Raw genomic sequence first — 25,408 nt, 5'->3', positions numbered from 1 at the left:
CGGACGTGTCGCTCGGCGGCTCCGCTCATCGCCAGCGGGGAGAATACGGCGGGAAGACTGGCTGCCGTATCTCGTCACGTCCGGCCTCGGAGTACATCCCTTGCCCTAGCGCGGCGAACATTCGCTCGGAACCTTGCTGTTGAGTCGGACGACCTCGATTCATTAGCATATCTTGTTGCTATCTGGCTTTACTGTTGCTGTAGCAAAAAATGCCTGTTTGTGTCAGCCAATATGTCATTCGTTTTTTCCATCAGAGCAAGGCCCGCCATGGTCGGCGAGCGCTTGGTAGCGTACGCGATCACGGGGTGGGGTCTGGAGGTTTTGAACTGTCAGTCCCGAATAAGCGGGGAGAAACTATACATCTCCCCAATTAAACCCAACATCTGGCAGCCCAACGTGGGGCCTGCTCTTGGAACAGTGGATGACTGTTCGGTTCGAGAAACGTTCTTTTTCCGGACTTGCTCAGGATTGCTGCTAAGCCTAGAGTGAATTTTGATCGCTAGGCCCGGCTGCCTGCTTTTTGAGTGCGAGGTGTATTGCTCTGCACTATGTTTGAACTTTTCGACATGCTCAGCACGTTTTTCGCTAAGTTTCCCAGGCATTTCTTCGCGGGAATCACTTGGTTCGCATCGCGGGAGCGCGAGGCCTAGCGCCCGCGGAGTTGCCGAGCCCGAAGCGAGTGAGTACGGAAGCCGCGTGGATGGTCCGAGTTTTCCGCAAACATTTTTCTCTGCTGTTTCTTTTTCAACTCTGGGAGTCGCGGCTCCGGGAGCCGGGTGGCCTGGGTCAAGGGGTGAAGCTACGAGCTGTCTGGTATTGCAGCTTGGCACCGAGCGCTCCGACACCATTCGATACGGTGGGCGCCGACCGCTCAGAAGCTACTCTGTGCAATGAGCGGTGTAGGAGCACCCCACAAAGCTGATGTCTCCTCGCGGGTGCGCTCACGTAACCCGTCTCGGGTGTTTGTTTTGGTCGCAGTCGTTGTCAGTGGTAGTCAGGCCTAATGTTTTTTGGAGCTGTCTGCACCACGTCAGAAGAGGCACGACCATCGGGCTGTGGTATTGAGAGGGGCCGCACTTTGCTGCCCGCCAGTATTTTTTTGTAACTTCGCAAGAACTGAGCAGCCTCGTTCAACTCAAGAAAGGGCTCTGTTCACTCGAACTTTGCGTTTGCACAGCCACCCGACACGTTTTGCAAGCGAGTTAGGCATTGTGCCACGAAGTCCTTGTGAATGCCGTTTCCCCTCCCGTGGCCTACGTTAAAGGCACGCCGAGAGTGTTTCGGCAGTTTTGCAGATCCGATGGAGCCACACAGGCTCACTGCCCGGTGCACATCGTCTCACTGCCACCTGCTGCGACGGAGCGGCCTGTATCCTGTTCGCCGCATCCATCCGGGAAGCTGTGGCGAGACCGGTCAGCAGTCACCTCCGGCTGCTACTGCACTGGCGACTACTGCAGAATCCTGGCCTGCAGTTTTCCCACCGGCTTTGTATACGCGGGCCTGCGAACACGGTAGACCACGGGCCATGCGAGTCGTCCCAGCGGAGAACTTCACGCCGCCTTCGGAAGTTTGCGTGCACGTTGACGGCGTGACCTCCGCTGCAAGACCTGTCTCAAGTGCATGAAGTCCAGAAGACTCCTTCATAGCATGTACTTTCAGGCGCGTAGGTCTGCTTAAGATTGTTGGGGATGTGGGGATATGCTCTGCAGTCCCCTGTGTAGACTTTCCCGCGATCCACCGTGAGGCAGCAGCATCTCCTCGAGGAGGATAACATTCACTTGTTAGTTACATTAACTAAAGAGAGAGGGCGCCAGCATCGCAGCGCGAGAGACTGCTCGCACGCGGGAGAGGGCAAAAAGGTGGTTCGGCTGAGATCGTCGGCGCGAGCTTACGTGTCGCTCGCGGCTCCACTCTTCGCCAGCGGGGCGAGGAAGAGGCATGAAGACTGGCTCTCGTATCTCGTCCCGTCCGGCCTCCGAGTATATCCGTTGCCCTAGCGCGGGCGAACATTGCTGGTGAGTCGGACGACCTCCAACCATTAGCATATCTTGTTGCTAACTGGCGTTATTGGTGCTGTAGCAATAAATGCGTTTGTGTCAGCCAATATGTCATTCCTTTGTTCCATCAGAGCAAGACCCGCCGTGGTCGGCGAGCGCTCGGTAGCGTACGCGATCACGGGGTGGAGTCTGCGGTTTTGAACTGTGTCCGCTGTGATTAAGCGGGGAGGAACTATTTATCTCCCAGTTAAACCCCACAACCGACGCAAGAAGCGTGGGCCTAGCCATCCGCCTCTTTCAGAAAAGCAACGAACTGGAGAAAATAATCGCATAAGCTAGCCTCTCCGTTTCCAAGGCCAAGGCTAACTATTCGACAAAAGAGAAGGACGTGTCTTGCCATGATCTGGGCTACTTCGAAATTCCACCCTTACATGTACGAACAACTATTGAAGGTGGTCAGTTATCACCACGCACATTGTGGGCTTGCAACTTTGAAGGACCCCTCCGGCCGCCTCGCTCGAATGAGTTTGCGCCTCCAGGAGTTTGACGTCACCGTCGTTTACAAGTCCAGACGCAAGCACTCTTACGCCGATTGCATGTCATGAGCCCCTGTGGATGGACCGCTGCCCGATGGCGATGACGACGCCTTGCTACGACCCATCAACTCCTGCTCTTTTGCACAACAGTAACGCTTTCACCCCGACCTAAAATGCCTTATCGAGTATTTGGGAGGTAGTTGTTTCACCCCCCGCCTCGTTCAAGCGGTTGCTGTCTTCCTTCTTAGTGCACAATGATGTCTTCGCGACGAACTTCACAGCAAACAAAACAGCTTACCTCCTTGTGGTACCTGCAAGTCTCCGCGAAAAAGTTCTCAGACTTCACACGACGAGCCGACAGCTGGACGTTTCGGTCTCGCACCTTGCGCGGCATTTAAGACATGTATTACTGCCCCGACTGTCTGCTGAGTCGCACATCATGTGAAACACTGCCGATATTGTCAGCGACGACAGGCTCCTCCCATTGCACCAGCGGGATTTCTGAACCCCAATGAACCCCTCTCAAGGCCCTTTCATCAGATCGGCATGAACTTGCTTGGCCCTTTCCCGAGGTCAACGTCTGGAAATAAGTGGATCATCATGGCGACCGACTGCGTGATCCGCTACGCCGAGGCAAAAACGCTACCGACTCGAGCAGCAGCAGAAGTCTCCAAATTTTTCGTTGGGTGCATTCTTCTGCGTTACGGCGCCCCGATATGCTCATCGTAGACAGAGAAACAGCATTTACGATGGAAGTGACAAAAGCTATTCTGCGTTACAGCTAAACGAGCAACCGTAGGACAGCTGCATACCATCCGCACAGCAACGCACTGACCGAGTGCGCGTCAAGGCATCGCCGGTACGCATGTCATGTATGTCGATGCCGAACACAAGACCTGGGACGTCATCCTGTCTTACGTCGTCTCCGCCTACAAAGCCGCAGTGCAGGAAAACACCGAGATGACGAATTCCAGGCTCGCCCATGGCAGGGAGGTCATGACGGTGCTAGACGCCATGCTGTCCAGCGTTACCGAAGAATATTACGTCCATGTCGCCTCCTACATTCAACGCGCAAAAGAATCCCGGAGACTTGCCCGATTACGGATAAAATTTCAGCAGCGGACCGACCCCAGATGCTACAAACTACGAAGACGCAAAGCCAAATACAAGATAGGGGACCGAGTCTGGGTTTGGACGCCCGTTCGCCGCCGCGGATTGAGTGGAAAGCTTTTTCGCGGCGCTTTTCCGTCCCGTACAAGGTTCTTCGTCGGCTAGGTGAACTGGACTATGAAGTCGGCTCTCACGAAATGGCTGCATCCCAGCAACGCCGCGTGCGACCACAAGTTGCACATGTCGTGCGTGTAAGCCTTAAAATGGGCAGTAAAAATTAAGTATGCTGTGGTTCCCACACTCGGAGTTTATTTTTCACAATTCGTTTTGCCTCTAGATTTATGTATTTAAGCATCGGGGTTGATGCTTCTTGGACAGGGGAGTAATGCCACGAATTTTGAAATGTTTGCTTGTTCCTTCTTGAAAACTGCCGGCACGCCGTTTTACCGCATTTTTTGCGATGCAAGACGCGAGCAGATTAATCTCGATTGATCGCATCCGGGCGGACTTGATTCTACATTGTCAGTCAGGCGGACTTGATTCTAGATTGTTCCAGAATGTTCTAGAAAATTTGCACATTTTAACTCGAACCTTCGCGAACAGCTTTAAATTGAAGTCTAGGGTTCGACGGAATCCCGTCTGGCGGGGAAAATTCATACTGATGAAGAAAACATACACTCGCCAAGGTTCAAAGAAAATAAGAAGGAATTGACGTTTCGGCGCCCGTACGGGTGCCTTGATCACAAAGAAGCGAAGGACGGGCAGGTGAGCTATATATGGGCAGTTTTTTGAAGGGTGCGCAGGTATATCTCTGGGAGATTGCCACGGGTCCGGTTAATCGTGTTTGGCGTGGATTGAATGCACAATGATTCTATGAGAAGGCGTTTTGGTAATGATTTTTTCCTTTGCAATTACACGTGCTGCGTCCCAGTCGATGGTATGGCCAGTTTCTTGATGATGTTGCGCCAAAGCGTTTGAGATAGATTTTCCTTTGGCGACGTCATTTTGGTGCTGTTTGAGCCTTGTCTTGAATTTGCCTGTTTCTCCGATATAGGAAGCGTCGCAATCGTGACAGGGGATTTTGTAGATCACGCCTGGAAAGCTATCGATGTCAAGAGGGTCCTTGACTCGCAAGAGTTGTTGCCGAAGTTTGCACGACGGGACGTGGGCCACATGAATGTTATAATCTGAAAAGATGCGAGCAAGGTTCTCACTCACACCGTGGGCATACGGAATCGGCACCCGCTTCTTTGCGCATGCGTCAGTTCGGATAGTCGGAGCAGAGGCGCGTCGTTCTTGGGATCGTAGTATTTGGGCTGGGTAACCGTTCCGTATCAGGTCTTGCCTGACCTGTTTCACTTCTGCTGCTCTGCGCTTAGGACTTGAGCATATCCTAAATGCGCGGTTGAACAGAGACGCCGCGACTGAGCGCTTGTGCCCGATGGGATGAGATGACTGAAAGTTTAGGTACCTTCCGGTGTGAGTGGGTTTACGATAGACGGTGGTTTGCAGAGAATGCGGTGAGCGTTCCACGAGGACGTCGAGGAAAGCGATGTGGCCATCCACTTCCTCCTCTAGGGTGAACTGAATGCTTTGCTGGAACGTGTTGAGGTGCGCTAGAAACCTGTGTACGTCTGGCCGGTTGATGACAGAGAAGCAGTCGTCGACATAGCGTACAAAAAACTGCGGTGGGGGGTCGAATGAGGCAAGTGCTGCGGATTCTATTGATTCTAAGGCAAGGTTAGCACATACTACAGAAACTGAGGCACCCATGGCTGTTCCGAAAGTCTGTCTGTAGAAGTTCTTGTTGAAGGTGAAATAAGTATTCGAGAGGCAGAATTTTAGGAGTCGGCAGAGGTCGTCGGCTTCAATCGGGGTTCGTTCAGGCAAAGTCGTGTCTTCGTTCAGGGCTTTCTTGCAACACTCCACCGCAAAATCCACAGGCACAGATGTGAACAAAGACTTCACATCGAAAGAAGCCATTACTTGGGTGTCGTCAATGGGCACATTCTTCAGCTTCTCGATGAAGTCGCTTGCATTCCGGACGTGCGTGGCGGTTTTTCCCGCTAGAGGGGCCAGCACCCGGTGAAGGTAGCCAGAGAGCTTGTTCAGCGGGGACCGTGTAAAGTCCACAATTGGACGGAGCGGTGTGCCCTCCTTGTGCACTTTTGGTACGCCGTAGATGGCAGGAGCGGCGCCATTGTGACACAGTAGCTTGTTGTAGATATATTGACCGTCGGACGGGGGGACGTATTTGAATACATCAGCGAGAAGCTTCTGAAGTTCAGCTTCTATCTTTCTGGTCGGGTCCCGGTTTATCTTTGCATAGGTAGTTTTGTCCTCCAAAAGTGCCGACATCTTTTTTATATATTCAGTCCGATCTAGCACCACAGTGGCGTTCCCCTTGTCGGCCGGAAGGATCACGATTGCCTCATTCTTTTTTTTTAATCTTTTGAGGGCTTCCTTTTCAGGGCGTGGGAGTGCGCTGTCTTTTTCTTTTCGTAACTTTGAAAGTGCTCCGATGGCACGAGAACGTGCTTGGTCGCGTAGGCTGGCGTCAATCTTTCGCACTGCTAGCTCAACGGCACATGTCATGCTTTTCGCATCAGGGACGGGTTCAGTGTTGAAGTTGAGTCCCTTGTTAAGAAGCGAGAGTTCAGCATGGTCTAGCTTGCACGAAGACAGGTTGTGTACGCAAGAAGTTGCTGTCTCTTCTGTCTGCCGCCCTAGGAGCAACCGGAACTTCGTTTCTTGATTCTGCTGTCTTTGTTCCTGAGTGTTCGCTGCCACACTGTTCGCGTAGAGCAGGACATCAAAGGCGTCCATAGCTAGGGTACGTTCTAGTGCCTGTTGAGCGAAGAAGATGTCGTTCTCCAGACGCTTAATCGTTGATCTTGTCTCCAGAATTCTCGCTTGTAGTAGAAGTTTTTCGGCTCGAGCGATAACATTTTTCCCAAACGGGGTACATACCAGAATTGGTAGACGCATGGACTTCGGGACCAACCCATGGCTCTTGCATCGGAGGTTGAAGCGTAGGTGGCACAGGAAGGAGGTAAGCCTCGTTTTCAGTGCGACGAACTGTCGAATCTTGGTTACGGCTGGCGGCCCGTACTTTTCGCGGAGAGTAATGAAGTCTAGGGTTCGACGGAATCCCGTCTGGCGGGGAAAATTCATACTGATGAAGAAAACATACACTCGCCAAGGTTCAAAGAAAATAAGAAGGAATTGACGTTTCGGCGCCCGTACGGGTGCCTTGATCACAAAGAAGCGAAGGACGGGCAGGTGAGCTATATATGGGCAGTTTTTTGAAGGGTGCGCAGGTATATCTCTGGGAGATTGCCACGGGTCCGGTTAATCGTGTTTGGCGTGGATTGAATGCACAATGATTCTATGAGAAGGCGTTTTGGTAATGATTTTTCCTTTGCAATTACACGTGCTGTGTCCCAGTCGATGGTATGGCCAGTTTCTTGATGATGTTGCGCCAAAGCGTTTGAGATAGATTTTCCTTTGGCGACGTCATTTTGGTGCTGTTTGAGCCTTGTCTTGAATTTGCCTGTTTCTCCGATATAGGAAGCGTCGCAATCGTGACAGGGGATCTTGTAGATCACGCCTGGAAAGCTATCGATGTCAAGAGGGTCCTTGACTCGCAAGAGTCGTTGCCGAAGTTTGCACGACGGGACGTGGGCCACATGAATGTTATAATCTGAAAAGATGCGAGCAAGGTTCTCACTCACACCGTGGGCATACGGAATCGGCACCCGCTTCTTTGCGCATGCGTCAGTTCGGATAGTCGGAGCAGAGGCGCGTCGTTCTTGGGATCGTAGTATTTGGGCTGGGTAACCGTTCCGTATCAGGTCTTGCCTGACCTGTTTCACTTCTGCTGCTCTGCGCTTAGGACTTGAGCATATCCTAAATGCGCGGTTGAACAGAGACGCCGCGACTGAGCGCTTGTGCCCGATGGGATGAGATGACTGAAAGTTTAGGTACCTTTCGGTGTGAGTGGGTTTACGATAGACGGTGGTTTGCAGAGAATGCGGTGAGCGTTCCACGAGGACGTCGAGGAAAGCGATGTGGCCATCCACTTCCTCCTCTAGGGTGAACTGAATGCTTTGCTGGAACGTGTTGAGGTGCGCTAGAAACCTGTGTACGTCTGGCCGGTTGATGACAGAGAAGCAGTCGTCGACATAGCGTACAAAAAACTGCGGTGGGGGGTCGAATGAGGCAAGTGCGGCGGATTCTATTGATTCTAAGGCAAGGTTAGCACATACTACAGAAACTGAGGTACCCATGGCTGTTCCGAAAGTCTGTCTGTAGAAGTTCTTGTTGAAGGTGAAATAAGTATTCGAGAGGCAGAATTTTAGGAGTCGGCAGAGGTCGTCGGCTTCAATCGGGGTTCGTTCAGGCAAAGTCGTGTCTTCGTTCAGGGCTTTCTTGCTTTCTTGACGCCAGCCTACGCGACCAAGCACGTTCTCGTGCCATCGGAGCACTTTCAAAGTTACGAAAAGAAAAAGACAGCGCACTCCCACGCCCTGAAAAGGAAGCCCTCAAAAGATTAAAAAAGAATGAGGCAATCGTGATCCTTCCGGCCGACAAGGGGAACGCCACTCTGGTGCTAGATCGGACTGAATATATAAAAAAGATGTCGGCACTTTTGGAGGACAAAAATACCTATGCAAAGATAAACCGGGACCCGACCAGAAAGATAGAAGCTGAACTTCAGAAGCTTCTCGCTGATGTATTCAAATACGTCCCCCCGTCCGACGGTCAATATGTCTACAACAAGCTACTTTGTCACAATGGCGCCGCTCCTGCCATCTACGGCGTACCAAAAGTGCACAAGGAGGGCACACCGCTCCGTCCAATTGTGGACTTTACACGGTCCCCGCTGAACAAGCTCTCTGGCTACCTTCACCGGGCGCTGGCCCCTCTAGCGGGAAAAACCGCCACGCACGTCCGGAATGCAAGCGACTTCGTCGAGAAGCTGAAGAATGTGCCCATTGACGACACCCAAGTAATGGCTTCTTTCGATGTGAAGTCTTTGTTCACATCTGTGCCTGTGGATTTTGCGCTAGAGTGTTGCAAGAAAGCCCTGAACGAAGACACGACTTTGCCTGAACGAACCCCGATTGAAGCCGACGACCTCTGCCGACTCCTAAAATTCTGCCTCTCGAATACTTATTTCACCTTCAACGAGAACTTCTACAGACAGACTTTCGGAACAGCCATGGGTGCCTCAGTTTCTGTAGTATGTGCTAACCTTGCCTTAGAATCAATAGAATCCGCAGCACTTGCCTCATTCGACCCCCCACCGCAGTTTTTGTACGCTATGTCGACGACTGCTTCTCTGTCATCAACCGGCCAGACGTACACAGGTTTCTAGCGCACCTCAACACGTTCCAGCAAAGCATTCAGTTCACCCTAGAGGAGGAAGTGGATGGCCACATCGCTTTCCTCGACGTCCTCGTGGAACGCTCACCGCATTCTCTGCAAACCACCGTCTATCGTAAACCCACTCACACCGGAAGGTACCTAAACTTTCAGTCATCTCATCCCATCGGGCACAAGCGCTCAGTCGCGGCGTCTCTGTTCAACCGCGCATTTAGGATATGCTCAAGTCCTAAGCGCAGAGCAGCAGAAGTGAAACAGGTCAGGCAAGACCTGATACGGAACGGTTACCCAGCCCAAATACTACGATCCCAAGAACGACGCGCCTCTGCTCCGACTATCCGAACTGACTCATGCGCAAAGAAGCGGGTGCCGATTCCGTATGCCCACGGTGTGAGTGAGAACCTTGCTCGCATCTTTTCAGATTATAACATTCATGTGGCCCACGTCCCGTCGTGCAAACTTCGGCAACGACTCTTGCGAGTCAAGGACCCTCTTGACATCGATAGCTTTCCAGGCGTGATCTACAAGATCCCCTGTCACGATTGCGACGCTTCCTATATCGGAGAAACAGGCAAATTCAAGACAAGGCTCAAACAGCACCAAAATGACGTCGCCAAAGGAAAATCTATCTCAAACGCTTTGGCGCAACATCATCAAGAAACTGGCCATACCATCGACTGGGACGCAGCACGTGTAATTGCAAAGGAAAAATCATTACCAAAAACGCCTTCTCATAGAATCATTGTGCATTCAATCCACGCCAAACACAATTAACCGGACCCGTGGCAATCTCCCAGAGATATACCTGCGCACCCTTCAAAAAACTGCCCATATATAGCTCACCTGCCCGTCCTTCGCTTCTTTGTGATCAAGGCACCCGTACGGGCGCCGAAACGTCAATTCCTTCTTATTTTCTTTGAACCTTGGCGAGTGTATGTTTTCTTCATCAGTATGAATTTTCCCCGCCAGACGGGATTCCGTCGAACCCTAGACTTCATTACTCTCCGCGAAAAGTACGGGCCGCCAGCCGTAACCAAGATTCGACAGTTCGTCGCACTGAAAACGAGGCTTACCTCCTTCCTGTGCCACCTACGCTTCAACCTCCGATGCAAGAGCCATGGGTTGGTCCCGAAGTCCATGCGTCTACCAATTCTGGTATGTACCCCGTTTGGGAAAAATGTTATCGCTCGAGCCGAAAAACTTCTACTACAAGCGAGAATTCTGGAGACAAGATCAACGATTAAGCGTCTGGAGAACGACATCTTCTTCGCTCAACAGGCACTAGAACGTACCCTAGCTATGGACGCCTTTGATGTCCTGCTCTACGCGAACAGTGTGGCAGCAAACACTCAGGAACAAAGACAGCAGAATCAAGAAACGAAGTTCCGGTTGCTCCTAGGGCGGCAGACAGAAGAGACACCAACTTCTTGCGTACACAACCTGTCTTCGTACAAGCTAGACCATGCTGAACTCTCGCTTCTTAACAAGGGACTCAACTTCAACACTGGACCCGTCCCTGATGCGAAAAGCATGACATGTGCCGTTGAGCTAGCAGTGCGAAAGATTGACGCCAGCCTACGCGACCAAGCACGTTCTCGTGCCATCGGAGCACTTTCAAAGTTACGAAAAGAAAAAGACAGCGCACTCCCACGCCCTGAAAAGGAAGCCCTCAAAAGATTAAAAAAGAATGAGGCAATCGTGATCCTTCGGCCGACAAGGGGAACGCCACTGTGGTGCTAGATCGGACTGAATATATAAAAAAGATGTCGGCACTTTTGGAGGACAAAAATACCTATGCAAAGATAAACCGGGACCCGACCAGAAAGATAGAAGCTGAACTTCAGAAGCTTCTCGCTGATGTATTCAAATACGTCCCCCCGTCCGACGGTCAATATATCTACAACAAGCTACTGTGTCACAATGGCGCCGCTCCTGCCATCTACGGCGTACCAAAAGTGCACAAGGAGGGCACACCGCTCCGTCCAATTGTGGACTTTACACGGTCCCCGCTGAACAAGCTCTCTGGCTACCTTCACCGGGTGCTGGCCCCTCTAGCGGGAAAAACCGCCACGCACGTCCGGAATGCAAGCGACTTCGTCGAGAAGCTGAAGAATGTGCCCATTGACGACACCCAAGTAATGGCTTCTTTCGATGTGAAGTCTTTGTTCACATCTGTGCCTGTGGATTTTGCGGTGGAGTGTTGCAAGAAAGCCCTGAACGAAGACACGACTTTGCCTGAACGAACCCCGATTGAAGCCGACGACCTCTGCCGACTCCTAAAATTCTGCCTCTCGAATACTTATTTCACCTTCAACAAAAACTTCTACAGACAGACTTTCGGAACAGCCATGGGTGCCTCAGTTTCTGTAGTATGTGCTAACCTTGCCTTAGAATCAATAGAATCCGCAGCACTTGCCTCATTCGACCCCCCACCGCAGTTTTTTGTACGCTATGTCGACGACTGCTTCTCTGTCATCAACCGGCCAGACGTACACAGGTTTCTAGCGCACCTCAACACGTTCCAGCAAAGCATTCAGTTCACCCTAGAGGAGGAAGTGGATGGCCACATCGCTTTCCTCGACGTCCTCGTGGAACGCTCACCGCATTCTCTGCAAACCGCCGTCTATCGTAAACCCACTCACACCGGAAGGTACCTAAACTTTCAGTCATCTCATCCCATCGGGCACAAGCGCTCAGTCGCGGCGTCTCTGTTCAACCGCGCATTTAGGATATGCTCAAGTCCTAAGCGCAGAGCAGCAGAAGTGAAACAGGTCAGGCAAGACCTGATACGGAACGGTTACCCAGCCCAAATACTACGATCCCAAGAACGACGCGCCTCTGCTCCGACTATCCGAACTGACGCATGCGCAAAGAAGCGGGTGCCGATTCCGTATGCCCACGGTGTGAGTGAGAACCTTGCTCCCATCTTTTCAGATTATAACATTCGTGTGGCCCACGTCCCGTCGTGCATACTTCGGCAACGACTCTTGCGAGTCAAGGACCCTCTTGACATCGATAGCTTTCCAGGCGGGATCTACAAGATCCCCTGTCACGATTGCGACGCTTCCTATATCGGAGAAACAGGCAAATTCAAGACAAGGCTCAAACAGCACCAAAATGACGTCGCCAAAGGAAAATCTATCTCAAACGCTTTGGCGCAGCATCATCAAGAAACTGGCCATACCATCGACTGGGACGCAGCACGTGTAATTGCAAAGGAAAAATCATTACCAAAACGCCTTCTCATAGAATCATTGTGCATTCAATCCACGCCAAACACGATTAACCGGACCCGTGGCAATCTCCCAGAGATATACCTGCGCACCCTTCAAAAAACTGCCCATATATAGCTCACCTGCCCGTCCTTCGCTTCTTTGTGATCAAGGCACCCGTACGGGCGCCGAAACGTCAATTCCTTCTTATTTTCTTTGAACCTTGGCGAGTGTATGTTTTCTTCATCAGTATAGCTTTAAATTGAGCACGGCCGAAAGCAGTGGGCATGGCGTTCGACGACCACCAGCGCGCTTGTCGCTACGCCTTCGCCGAGTGATTCAGTACATCGTGGCCGCAAGAAAGGCCCTGTAAAGAGTTTTCTTTACACGCCATTTTCAATCTTTCTCCTCTTTGCATTGCAGTCACCACCACGTGATATCCGGTTTAGGTGCGAGGTGCCGTCCATATTCCGGACACCTCATTCCTTCCTTCAAGTTGTGACGCCAGCCCTCTGCGCTGCGTGAAAACCCACGACCTCCGAATTACGCGCCTGGTGCTCTACCAACACAGCTGCGGCGATGGCTGTTGTATCTTTTCTTTACGGGGGTATTTAAGTTTACGTGTGACCTAACCTTGAGAGAGTTCACCAGCGCCACCCTCGTCTGTAAGCGGCGGACGTAGTACGCACTGTATTACCGCTGATGTGACGTGGAACATCATCGAAGGCGAGGGCAGTAACTATGGGATAAATCTCTTATGCCTCCTATTGCATCAACGCTGCCAGAACCGAGGCCCTCATTTTTTTCTTCTGCTTTCTAATCAATTTTCAATCGATAAAATATAGAATAATAATGATCATAATTTTAAGACGGCAGGTGTTAAAATTAACATGCGGAACACCAAAGTTATATACAATACTCTCCTAAGGGAACAGCAGTTCACAATTGGTAGCGAAGTGCTGGAAGTGGAAAGTGAATGCGTCAAATTAGGGCAGGTAGTGGCCGCTGATCAGAATCATAAGAAGGAACTAACTAGAATAATCCGAATGGGGTGGAGGGCATATTGCCGCGAATCATGAATGACAATTTATCAGTATCGCTCAAGAGCAAAGTAGCTGTATCTTCCCGGTACTCACCTATGGGGCAGAAACGTGGAGGCTAACAAAAATGGTTCAGCTTAAGTTAAGGACAACGCACAGAGCTTTGGAAAGAAAAACGATCGGTGTGTGTGTGTGTGTGTGTGTGTGTGTGTGTGTGTGTGTGTGTGTGTGTGTGTGTGTGTGTGTGTGTGTGTGTGTGTGTGTGTGTGTGCGCGCGTGTGCGCGTGTGCGTGTGTGTGTGTGTGTGTGTGTTCCACTTCCCTTCTCTTCCCTTAATGGGGTTGTCTTATTTTCCAGGGCTATAAAGGATTTGAATGGTGTGACATTAGGTCATGACCGCATGAAACAACATGTGGAAGCCAAATACCTCCATTTTGGAATACACAAGTGGATAGATAAATTCAGTGTGGAGAACTTCAAAACCAAATTCATGCCCTATCTCAAGGTAAGCAGGAGTCATCAAATATGCTTCTTTTGAAAACTTTTCCGGTGTTTAATGGGCCCCTAGCATCGATCATAATATTGCGAAGTACTTCCCGCGGATTTACGGAAAGTCGCTGCGAAATTCCGAAGTGCCTAAAGAATGCAACAAAGCTAAAGTCACCACACTTTCAAACTCCTCAAAGTACCTCGATGTTTCATTCACCTGCACCGTGTGTAAGATACTTGAACATGTTGTTGCGAACAGGGATTTATTCCGATCACGACGGGCGAGTCACACCATTTGCGTCCGCTTGTTCAGCACGAGAAACATTCATCTCGTTCTCCTCATCTTCTTCGTAGTCAGTGATGCCGACCCAATAGAAGAGGCATCGCCTCATCATGGGCGTCGCACTTCCCCTTACGGGGCAGAAGCCCACAGGGCAAGTTAATAAGCACCGCGCGAATGGTAGGGCTTCAGGCCGGCAACGTGAGTCGCTTCAGTTCTTGCAGAACGACGGCCGCTTGCCGTGAGACACGCTATACGCTAATTGAGCTCGCTAATTTTATCAATTATAACATAGGGTCCATCGTAGTGGAACAGCAGCTACTGGGACACTCCCTGCTTTCTGCCAGGCCGCCACAACAAGACCAAATTCCCGGTGCTGTAAGTGGCGTGACAGCTGTGGGCATTGTAACGCGCTTTGGACTGATCTTGGGAGGCGAGAATACGAAGGCGGCAAGGCGCCGGGCATCTTCAGCGAGACTGAGTGTCTTCGCGATGGAGGGATCTTCATGAAGGTTGGCGGGAAACGGCTGTATGGTGTCTAGGGTGTAGCGTGGGAGGCTGGCATATAGTAAAAAGGAGCGGAATCCAGTAGGCCTCATGGCACGCGGTATTGAAAGCGTAAGGGACGAGCGGCAGTACTCTGCCCTAGTTTTTGTGCTTTGAATCAACGTACATTGACAGCATTTTAGTGATCATTGAGTTCGTGCGCTTAGTTATCCCTATCGTCTGGAGATTGTGAGGCAAGGAATGGCGAAAATGCAATGCGCATAAACGGAGAAGCTGCTCCACGACGTCAGCGGCGAACTGCCGACCATGGTCACTGATGGTAACATTTGGTGGTCCATGGCGGAGAAATATGGAGCGCAACATAAAAGAGAACGAATGATACGCTGTAGACTAGTGTAGGGCTGCCGTTTCGCAATGCCGAGGGAAGCAATCAACGCAAACCACTATCAAGCAGTTTCCATGATATGACTTGGGAAAGGGTCCCAGGAGGTCTATGCCCACGTGCTTGAACGGTGCTGCGCGTGTTGTCATAGGATGAAGGTCACCAGATGCAACGCTAGTCAGCCGCTTATATCGTTGACACTGGGTGCAGCTGGTGACGTTCAGTCGGGGCCTGCATTTTGAGCCAATAGAAACGTGCTGGGTACGATAGAGCGTTATATGCGACCCAAGATGTCCAGATGTAGGGTCGTCGTCATTCTCCTGCAAGACAGAGGTGTACAGGCCGTTCGGAACTACGAGGACGAAGCGCTGGCTGGTGACGCCGACGCGACTTAGTGGTCGAAATTATCAATGTTCAACTCAGTTTTAGGAAGGGCCAACTGCCAAAGACAGTCCGCGTCAGCGTGCCGGCGACCACTCTTCTAGGCGACTCTGTAAGCAAACTATTAGAGCCGGAGAGCCCACCGTGCAAGGCGCCCACACGAGTCACGAAGGTTAAAGAGCCAGCAGAGGGCATGATCGTCGGTGACGATGGTGAACGGGCGTCCGTATAGATACGAATGGAAACGCTGCGTGGCGAAGACGACGGCGAAGCATTTCTGCTTGGTGACCGTTTAATTGCGCTCCGGCTTTCTCTGAGCGAGCGACTCGCATGCGCAACAACGCGATCTTTGTCGCTGCGCCGGACAAGCACAGCGCCGAGGCCAACACTCCTGGCGTGTCGGTATGAATCGGTGTGGTGGCGGAGGGTTCAAAGTAGCGAAGCACAGGGTGGGACGTAAGAAGGAAGTTTACTTGGCGGAAGGCGGAGACACACTCAGGGGTCCACTTGAAACACACTTCTATCTGAAGCAGGCCTGCCAGCGGGTATGCGATGCCCGCAAAGCGATGAATGAAGCGGCGAAAGTATGAACTCAAGTCCAAGAAACTTCGCAGCTCTTTGACAGACTGTGGAGGCTTAAACGACTCGACAGCTGCAGTCTTGACTGGATCAGGTCTCACGTCGTCTTTGCGAAAGAGGTGTCCAAGCAATAACGCTTGACGCGCACCAAAGTGGCACTTTTTAGGGTTAAGCACAAGGCCAGCTTTGCGCATGCAATCCAGGACGAGAGCAAAGCGGTCGTGCTCACTGAACGTCTTCTGGAAAATGACAACATCGTAGCACATGCATATTTATTATTTCAAGCCACGGAGTATAGTGGCCATATCTCTCGAAGGTGGCGGACGTATTACAAAGGCCGAATAGCAATGTGTTCAATTCATCAAGGCCGTCAGGCGTAATAAACGCTGTTTTCTATTTGTCCGCAGGAAGCATAGGAACATGTTAATACCCCTACCGGAGGTCATTAGACGTAGGAGGCTGAAAAAAGGCACTCGATCGCATAGTCGATTCGAGGAAGGGGGAATACATATTTTCTTGTGACGGCATTAAAGTGATATTCCACGCAGAAACGCCGTGATCTATCCCTCTTTCGAACAACAATTACTGGAGCAGCCCAGGGACTCGGCGACTCGGTATTTTTATTCTTCATCCTCTTCTGTCTTAACAAGAGAGACAACCTTGCATAAATTTACGATTTCCTTTGGCGAACATCCCCCTCACTTGTTCATTGATAACCTGCGTTCAGACGGTGATACTCAGTAGGGCTTTTGTCGGATCAGATGTGAGGTGCCAGTGTCAACCCTGTGCAGCGTCCGAGACGAGGGGATGGAAGATGGGCCGCCGGGCCCATCCACAGTGTGAAAAGTCACACTGTGGAGTGTCGCGGAGGATGGCCAACAGAGCACTGCGCTCATGCGAGCAAAGCGAGTTGTCGATCATGCGAAGTAACTGTGACTCGTAGTAAAGCTCTGGCGCTGCTGCGCCCATGCCGGCGGTAACCAACGCCACGGACACTGGCCAGTCGTGGCTGCATGACTCAAGCTTCATGCCTTCAGACATAGCTACAGATTCTGTCGGACATTTTACTGTCCCACTTCAGTGCTTCCAATAGTGGCGGAAACCATGGCATGAGGAACCAAGATATATTTTTTCATGCGGGTTAAATCTTTCGGCTCCACAGTAGCATCAAACACGTCGAGACTTGTATCTGGACAGGAACCCGGTACGCATGCAGCCGAAGAAGGAGGCACGAGAGTATCTCGGGTAACACATAACGCACTCTCTCCACTGCACGAGCCTTCCTCAATGTCTGTGGTGAAACATTTGCCGACGCTGGGCTCACCGGTGTTACTGTCGACGTTATTGCCAGATATCTGCAAAAAATCGAGGCCAAGAATAACGTCATGCGTCGATCGGGCGAGCACCGTCATTTCTGTACCGAAAACTTCACTGTTCAAGGAAACAACACTACACACTGCATGAAACGGTTCGGCACTCAAATCACCAAACTGGACATTTTTGTCCCATCCAAACACTAGTCACTGCCCGCGAGGAGACACTTAACGTAGCACTCGTAACTGAAACAGTAGCAACGGTATGCACTAAAGCCGTCACAGGTAGACCGTCCACTGGCACATTCACTTTATTCCGTAGCATAACTACAGGCAGGAGTATCACTTCCGGCGGCAGACATCCAGCGCCTCACCCCCCATCGGTCGCACCGACTAGTTTTCCGGCGGGGGCGAGGACGAACGGGGTCGGGGTGATGTAGATCGACGAGTGCGAAAAACTGAAGGCGGTGTCACACTTCTATCCGATGCGGGCGAATGATTCCGCATTTGAACAGGCCGTGGGTTGCCGGAATCAGGCGCGTAGGATGGGCACCGAGAAGGAGCAGGTTGGTAATGTGGCCGCGGAGGATAGGTAGAGGAACCGTAACGGAATGGTTGTCGGCGTGGACAAAATCGCGAAATGGGACCGGGGCTGACCGCAGCGGTAACACACAAGGGAGGGACCAGGAGCAGGCTGAGTCGGCAAGAAGTCATACGAAGTATTGAGCCGAAAGTTCTCAATGCATGTGGCCGGCGTAGGCTGGTAGAAGCAGAACTGGTGCTCCGGGAGCGATTGCGGTATGTTTGTCGACCGCAGCTATCGGGGTACTCAGTGCTCCTCAAAGTCCTTTGCGTTAACGGCTGTTGGCAAAAGATGGCACGTGAGATACGCAGGAGGGAGTTCTAGCGACCTGGTAAACTCTTAGCGAACGATCTGGCCGATCGTGGAGGCCAGATCACATGACGATGGTATGTCTACAGCTGCAACCGTCGTCACCCCGACCAACCGTCCAAATTTCGGTGTGATGCGACGCATTTTCAATGTCTAAAACGTGCGACAATGCTGGATGACGTAAGACACGGACTTGAGACTTTCTTTTCTGATAAGAAAATTGTAAATGTCTTCGGCGAATCCTCGAAGTGGCCAAATTTGTCCTCGTCGGTCGTGAGAGGAGAGACGACCTTGCATAAATTTACGATTTCCTCAGTGTATTTGGTACATGTCGCACCCACAGGGAAACTGAGCCCTTTGCTCAAGCGCTTGTTCAACGCGCTTCTCCTTCCCAGCTGAGTCGCCGAAGCACTTCTTGAGCTCCTCTACAAAGCGGTGCCATGTTGTGAAAGATTCCTCGAGGTTGTCATTCCGCATTAGGGCCGTAACAATGCAGTTAATTGAAATAACACATGGTCTGGCCATGACAACTGATAGATGTGTTCAGCTTGATTTGATTATTTTTGATTAATCGAAAGTCATTGGCGTCGTGTCCAATAACAACACAAAATGAACAGCAATCCGACAGCCGCTACTTAACAAAACGGTTTAAAGCGTATAATTCAGGATATCGTCATTTTGTTCAATATGATAACCATTCTTTCAATCTAGTCGATGCCCTCTCCGGTGTACCGCAAAGTGAAGTTCTCGCACCAATCCTCTTCCTTTTGTATATTTTAAACTCATAGCAGACAGCCAAGACGCAACTGTTCAGATGTTTTCTGACGATTGTGTCAAAAGAATTCAATAAGCAGGAAATTCAGGTTAAATTCAGATTGTACTTACATCGACAGACAACTAGTGTCAGAAATGGGGAATGAATATTAACCTGGCGAAATATGTGCTCACGAAAATCACGAGACAGGAAAGCTCACTTGTGTTCCCTGTGAGCATGCATGCACCTTAAATGAGATAGCCATGTGTCTTTTATAGAAGGACTTGCCCTGTTCAGTATTCGCTATAGCAGGGCAGAATGATGGGCCTGTTGGTATGGCATGTGTGTTCGTTGGTATGGCATGTGTGTTCCTGGTGTGTTCGTGTTTTTTTAGCTGGTAATTTCTTCTTTAACAGTATTCGCTAAAGCGGGCATTTCGATCTCCTGCAGCAGATGCAAAAATACAAAAAGAATGCACCACAAAAATTCTGCAGTTACATAAGCGGAAAAGAGACCTTTGCGTCTGGGATATTAGTAAAAGGTTCTTTAAGCGCAGAATTTTGATGCCTACTTTTAAAGCGTCTTTTCAAATTCCAGTTCATATACCCCTACAGCCCACAGTTTCATGACACAGAAGTGAATTTTGTTTCTTCCGCCGAGGTATTTTCTATGTCACTGAAATTGAAACCAAAAAACATGTGGACCTGATAACATTCCGAACATCTTTCTACGGGTATATGCTAAATCAGGTGCAAAGTTTTTCTGTGTAATGTTACAAGCGTGCTTGTGAGCTGGCAAATTGACAGATTTCTCAAATCGTCTGTCCATCCAAAAAGAGATCGCTTACTGGTATCAAGCTATCGCCCAATCTCTCTCATTTCTTCTTCCAGTAATTCATTGAAATATTACTGATAATCACATGAAAGAATTCCTAAGAGGCACTTCATTCTATCTATATTCCAGCTTGTTCTTAGTAAAGGGTATTCAACACTAACCCAATTAGTAACAATCGCTCATCCGCTTGCGTTAACCCTACACAGTAATGGCGAAGTTAATATGATATTCTTAACTTTTAGCTAAGTTTTAACGAAGTAAATCATGATGAATAATTCGAAAACTTAAATCTATTGGCCTTCATGCGATAATAGATATCTGGAATCACGTAAGCAGTAAGTATGTCTCAATCGACGGAGATGAATCGGGCGCTCTTTTAGCCACTCTGGATTCTGGAGTGCCTCAGGGTTGTGTACTCAGAGCTTTATTTCTGCTGTATATCAATGACATCGTTGACCCAGCTGTTCTTGATGTAGAGATGCGGTTGTTTCCTGATGACTTCTTGGTGTAACGTGACATTACATGTTGTGATCACCAGGTTGACCTAAATATTTCTCCACTATCCTTGCATCGTGTTAGAACTGAGACATGACCTTAACCAAAGAAAAATGAACCTTTTTCGCGTGACACGTAAAAAAAATGTTTGAGTAGAGGTACACAATGAACAATCACCATTATATGAATCATCCAGCTTTATATACGTATGTATAACATTAACTTAACACATTTTCTGGAATTCACACGTGGAAAATATTTGCTCGTCCGCCCTTCGTAAACTGTAGTTTTAGCGGAATAATCTTTTTAAATCGGTGGTAAAGTTAAACTACTCCCCTATAAACTATTATTAAGGCCCAAGCTCGAATATTCATGGTTATTGTGGGATGGTACGCTAAAACATTTTTTATGGGCTTTGAAAGAATCCAAAAAAAAGCCGTAGGATTTATTTGTTATTAGTTTTCACCGTACGATATTTCCTCTAAGGTGTTTAAATCTAACACACTCGAACTCTTTGAAACAGCAAAAAACATTCCACGAGAATTCCTTTGCTCATAAATAACAAACTGACGCTTGAGCCTGCACCCCACTTATCATTTTTAGCTACATCCATCACACGGCACCATCATGCTGGTTCACTTGCCCCTTAATTTGCTCGAACTGACACATTTCAATTATCCTTTTTCCCGCGTAACATAAGCGAGTGGAATTCACCGACACAATGACATATTGCGTAGTCATTCTGCATGCTTTCTATTTCGCTGTTCGTTTTACTTACTGCTCTTAGATTTAAAATACGTACTTCTGTAATTGCTGCGCTTGGACCTGTAGTATGGATTAAAAAAATAATAATAAAAACAACTGCATGGAGGAAGGCAAGATTCAGCGAAACCAAAAAAAGCTTGACTCTAAGCTATGGTGTTAATCCGGGGGGAAACAATGAAGTAGTTCTTTTCAGTCTGGAAGACAATTGAATAGAAAGTATATGAAAAACAACCACATGCCGCCGGTGGAATCCCAACCATCGACCTCCGAATTTTGCGTCCTGTGCTCTACAAATGGGGCTACAGTGGCGGCTGTCCAATATTCTGCTTTCGGAAGTATTTTTGTAGCCTATAAGTTAGCCTTCACAATGTTAACTAACGCCGCCCTCGTCGATAGCGGCGGACATAGTACGTCCTGTATTACCGTGATTGTCACGTGAAACGTGATTTAACGGTGGGTGCTAAAGCAATGGAGGACACTCGTCCGTTGCCTATGGCACCAAGACAGCCAGAACATGGTCCCTTGTTGAGCTGCTCAGCACAGAGCTGTGGGGGAAATGAAAGGCCCCTTATGACAAACACGAGGCAAACCAACTGTTACCAAAACCAAAGAAAAAATAGAGAAATGTTATTGTTATTTTCACTTGAATGTTCTTATTAATGGGAACTAAATAAAATATTTATTTTACGGCCCATATATCATTTATTTGAAGGAAGACAAGCCGGTGGACTCCGCCTTGCGCGAACTTTGTCCTGCGCCATGTGCCCTTTAACACTAAGCGTCCAGCTGCTTTTCGTATGTACGCAACACTGGCACTTACCTCTACCCGTCTATACCAGCAAGCAACGATCGACAGCAGAGGAGACCACCGGCTTCGGAGGAACAATCCTTCTCAATTCCTCACACGCATCGTTCGGGCTCTGCAGGCAAGAAGCAAGGCGTACTAGCGACTAAAGCTTCGCAGACAGATAGACAGTGGTGTTTTAAATAAAGAATTACATTCGACGTCTACAGCTTCACCTCACTCTGCCAGCGAGTCTTTTTGTCCGTTCAAGCAGTCCTCTGAAACCTACAAAATTGGGCAAGGTGGTGCATAAGCGCTGTCCAAAGATTCTCGTTTCCTGTTTCTTATTAGAGTTAGTTCGCTGTATCTTCGACCAAAGGTGTTTTAGCTACATCATCTTCAGAAGCAGCCCAAATACGCCCACCGAGGCGTCTCCTAAATCCCTCCAGTTAACCCGGTCCCGTGACAGCCGCGGCCCGTTATCCCCGCCAAATTCATAATCTCATTCCCCTCCCTAACTTCCTGCTGCCCACTTCTTTCATTTACTTCGCTTGGAAATTCAGTCCGTTACCTTTAATGATCATCGGTTATCATTCCTTTCCAGTTGGTGCCCTGCCTACGCTGATTTCTTCTCTTCCACTAGGATTCGGAACTCGCGTTTGTTGTCCGAACCCTAAGCAGCACGCCGATAGTGGCCCGTAACTTGCCGAATAACGGAGAAACTTGGGTCCAATAAATTCCTATAACGGCATCTAACTGGGGCGCTACCCGATGCAGTGGTTGTGCCAGTGCACCCCACTGGCTTTCCAATCAGCAATAATGGCATACAAGGTTATTGAATTAATTTAATGACATTCCTTGTCTATTCAATATCAGCATTTCAAGATTCCTAATTGCCGCATCTATCATATGCAGCGGGCCCAACTCAGCGGCTATCCAATATTTCCCGCCCAAGCTTATCCACTGGTTTATCACAGGCTTCCAGCGACACTCACTGCCTACCCAGTATTGCCTTCCCAAGCTAATACATTGGTTGTTTGCAAAAAGCATCCAGCCACTTACTGGCTACCGAATATTTCCCACCCAAGTGCACCTGCTAGTTGTTCACCGCATGCTTGTAGGAACACTCACAAGCAGTCCGATTAGTCGCTCCCCAACATTGCTTACCATGCATTCTGTGCTTCGCACTGCCAAATGCATCTATGACGAATGTATCATTTCGGCAACCAGTGTCTATGCAATGAGTTCGTAAATGCCCCATTCTATTGCTATATGCATTTAAAATTAGCAAACCAGCAATGAAGTTCAATGTTTGAACATTTATTAAAAATATAACAAAGAGGCGCAGGTCTAGGCGAGCATTGCAATCTGCGCGGAAGCCATTAATTAGTTCTGTCGGGTCTCATCAGGGCTCGACCGCCTAGCCAAAGGCTCCGCTGCTGGAGCAGGCCCCGGGTCCGAGGGAGCAGCTGCATTGCAGTAAGGATTATAAACAAAAATATCACCTGTGGCCCTTCTGCAGAGCCTTGTCAAAATTTAGGCTTTCTTGCTGAACTTGAGCTGGTTGGCAAAGCCCATAATAGCCTTCACAACACTGGCCACAACTTCTGGCAGCTTGCGGGCCCCTAGCTGGACGAGCTGCCGGCGCTGAAAACAAGAAGCAAATAATTGTGAGTGGCAATTTGAAATCACAAAAATAGAATGTCTTCTGCGACAAAACAAACTGTTCGGCCAGTTGATCATGTATGTTAAGTTTTACAGTGCAAAAAGGAAAACGAACAAGCTTGATGAAGCGCGGCAATCCTTGTCCTTTTTTGCAAAAACATGATATCTGCGTGTCTCAAGTCTGTTTCAACGAGCAGCCGCTTTCTATCACGACCTAAGGATCGCGTCCCCACAAAGAGACAGCAGGATGTAGTTTACAAAATTCCCTGCTCCATGTGCCCGGCCTCATTCAGCGGCTAGACAAAACGCCTCGATCAGAGAATCAGGCAACACAAGAATGAGGTCTTGTCAATGAATTCGGAAGGCAACACCATCGCTGAGGACTGTGAACACATCAGTTACATTATCGCCTACGGAGATTAGAGTCTTGATTGGCCGTGAAGCGTAATCCTCTGAAGCGGAGCCACATTGAATCATGAAATATGCTGCTAACAAAGGAGACTTTGAATGGAGAGGAAGTGAGCAACGTCACCGATCCGCTGAAGTCCGTCCCTACTCTTGGATCCACGATTCCCATGGGGAGCAGGGAGCAGCCGAGAGGGACCAGCGAAGCAACCGGGCTTTGGAGGCGGAGGAGGAAGGGTCTGAAAGCAAGGAAGGGGACAAACCAATAACCCCTTGAGGGGCTCTGTCGGTGCGTGGACACTGGAGGCGAAAAAAAAGACCTAGGAGGAAACAGAATAGATGCGCGAAAAGGAGTAAAGAGAGAAAAAACGGTCTAGGGGTCGTCCTCCTTCGATGCACGGGAGGCAACGGTGAACCTCAATTTGGGCATACGCTCGTGGACTCGGAGAGGACCGCTGGGGCCATAAAGTAGTGTTGTCTGCTATACTCTGGTATGTGTACGCGCTGGAAGAGGAGAGTGCGAGCTTTGGGGAGCAAATACAGTGTGCCACTGCCTACGATCACGGATGCCGAAGGCACCTGCTGGAGAAAAGGGAAGGTGCGGCAGCGTGTGGTGGCGACGGAGACAGAGCTGTGGAAGACCAGCGCGAAGGACAAGCCAGCTCTCGGACTGTACACCACGCTCAAGCAAGAGATTGTGCAGGAGCGCTTCTACGACAACTCAGTGCAAGGCAGTGAACTACTCTTGGAGGCTCCGGCGAGGGTGCTGCGTAAGAAGTGGCAAGCCTGGATTGCCGACCAGGACAATGCGGACATCATGTGCACAATGTGTGGGCAGGAAGAGGATGCGATCGATCATGTTGCTCTGATATGTCGATCGCTCCACCCCTGCGAACCGAGTGGATATACCCTTCCGCAAGCACTGGGTTTTGACTCAGGTCAACCGACAGAGGGCAGTGCGACCAACAGCGAGGTGAACGAGCAAGAAGCCATTTACAAGGCCCGGGTGGTCGACACTACAACCCCCCCCCCCCCCCCTGAAAATTGGAACAGGCTCAAATGTTAAGTGGTAGTGACGACTCGGCGGGACAGATTCCACCGTAGCGTCTCAAGGTTGGTTAGGATTCTGGTGTAATGTCCACCCGTTATAAAGGGATAAGCCCCAAATCTAATCCAATCAAAAGGAACAGACAAAAAAAAGAAAGACCGGCAAGGTCGAGTCCTTGCTGGCATATCAGTCCAAGGGTGCATACAGCCGGCGGTTTTTCATCGCAGGGGTGTGTTGAACCTCGAGAAGCAGTGTCAAGACGCTTCGTTGAAGCGCACTGGCGCATATAATTATCCAACGCCAGCAAAGCCGAAGCAAGCTCGCGAGAGCGCTGATCTAGCATGTAGTGCTGGGGGACCCATTGGGGTACGGCCGGTCTCGAGGGGAGCGCGCTCGCGCCGCCGCGGGGTGGTGGAAGGGGGTGTAAGGATGACGCAAGTGAAGGGAGCATCGCTTCTCCCCGAAGAGATGTAGAGGAGGAGGGAAAAAAGGAGCAGAGATGCTTTCTGCCGAAGGGAAGAGTGAAACAATGTAGAGGTGGAAGGGGGAGGA

The 25,408-nt window shown here is 49.8% G+C and overlaps 1 protein-coding gene across 1 annotated transcript in view; it reads left to right on the top strand.

The window, feature by feature from the left end:
* The window catches only part of LOC144097579 (uncharacterized), a 955,709-nt gene that overhangs the window by 300,888 nt on the left and 629,413 nt on the right, over positions 1-25,408 (top strand). Inside the window, exon 4 of the mRNA XM_077630249.1 lies at positions 13,641-13,788. Within this exon, the coding sequence (XP_077486375.1) occupies positions 13,641-13,788 (148 nt within the window). The remainder of the gene's footprint in view (positions 1-13,640; positions 13,789-25,408) is intronic.

The sequence above is a fragment of the Amblyomma americanum genome, chromosome 7 (genome assembly GCF_052857255.1).
Source record: "Amblyomma americanum isolate KBUSLIRL-KWMA chromosome 7, ASM5285725v1, whole genome shotgun sequence".
NCBI classification, from domain to species: domain Eukaryota; kingdom Metazoa; phylum Arthropoda; class Arachnida; order Ixodida; family Ixodidae; genus Amblyomma; species Amblyomma americanum.
Note: the sequence above shows the minus strand (reverse complement) of the source record. Positions and strands in the feature narration are given on the sequence as shown.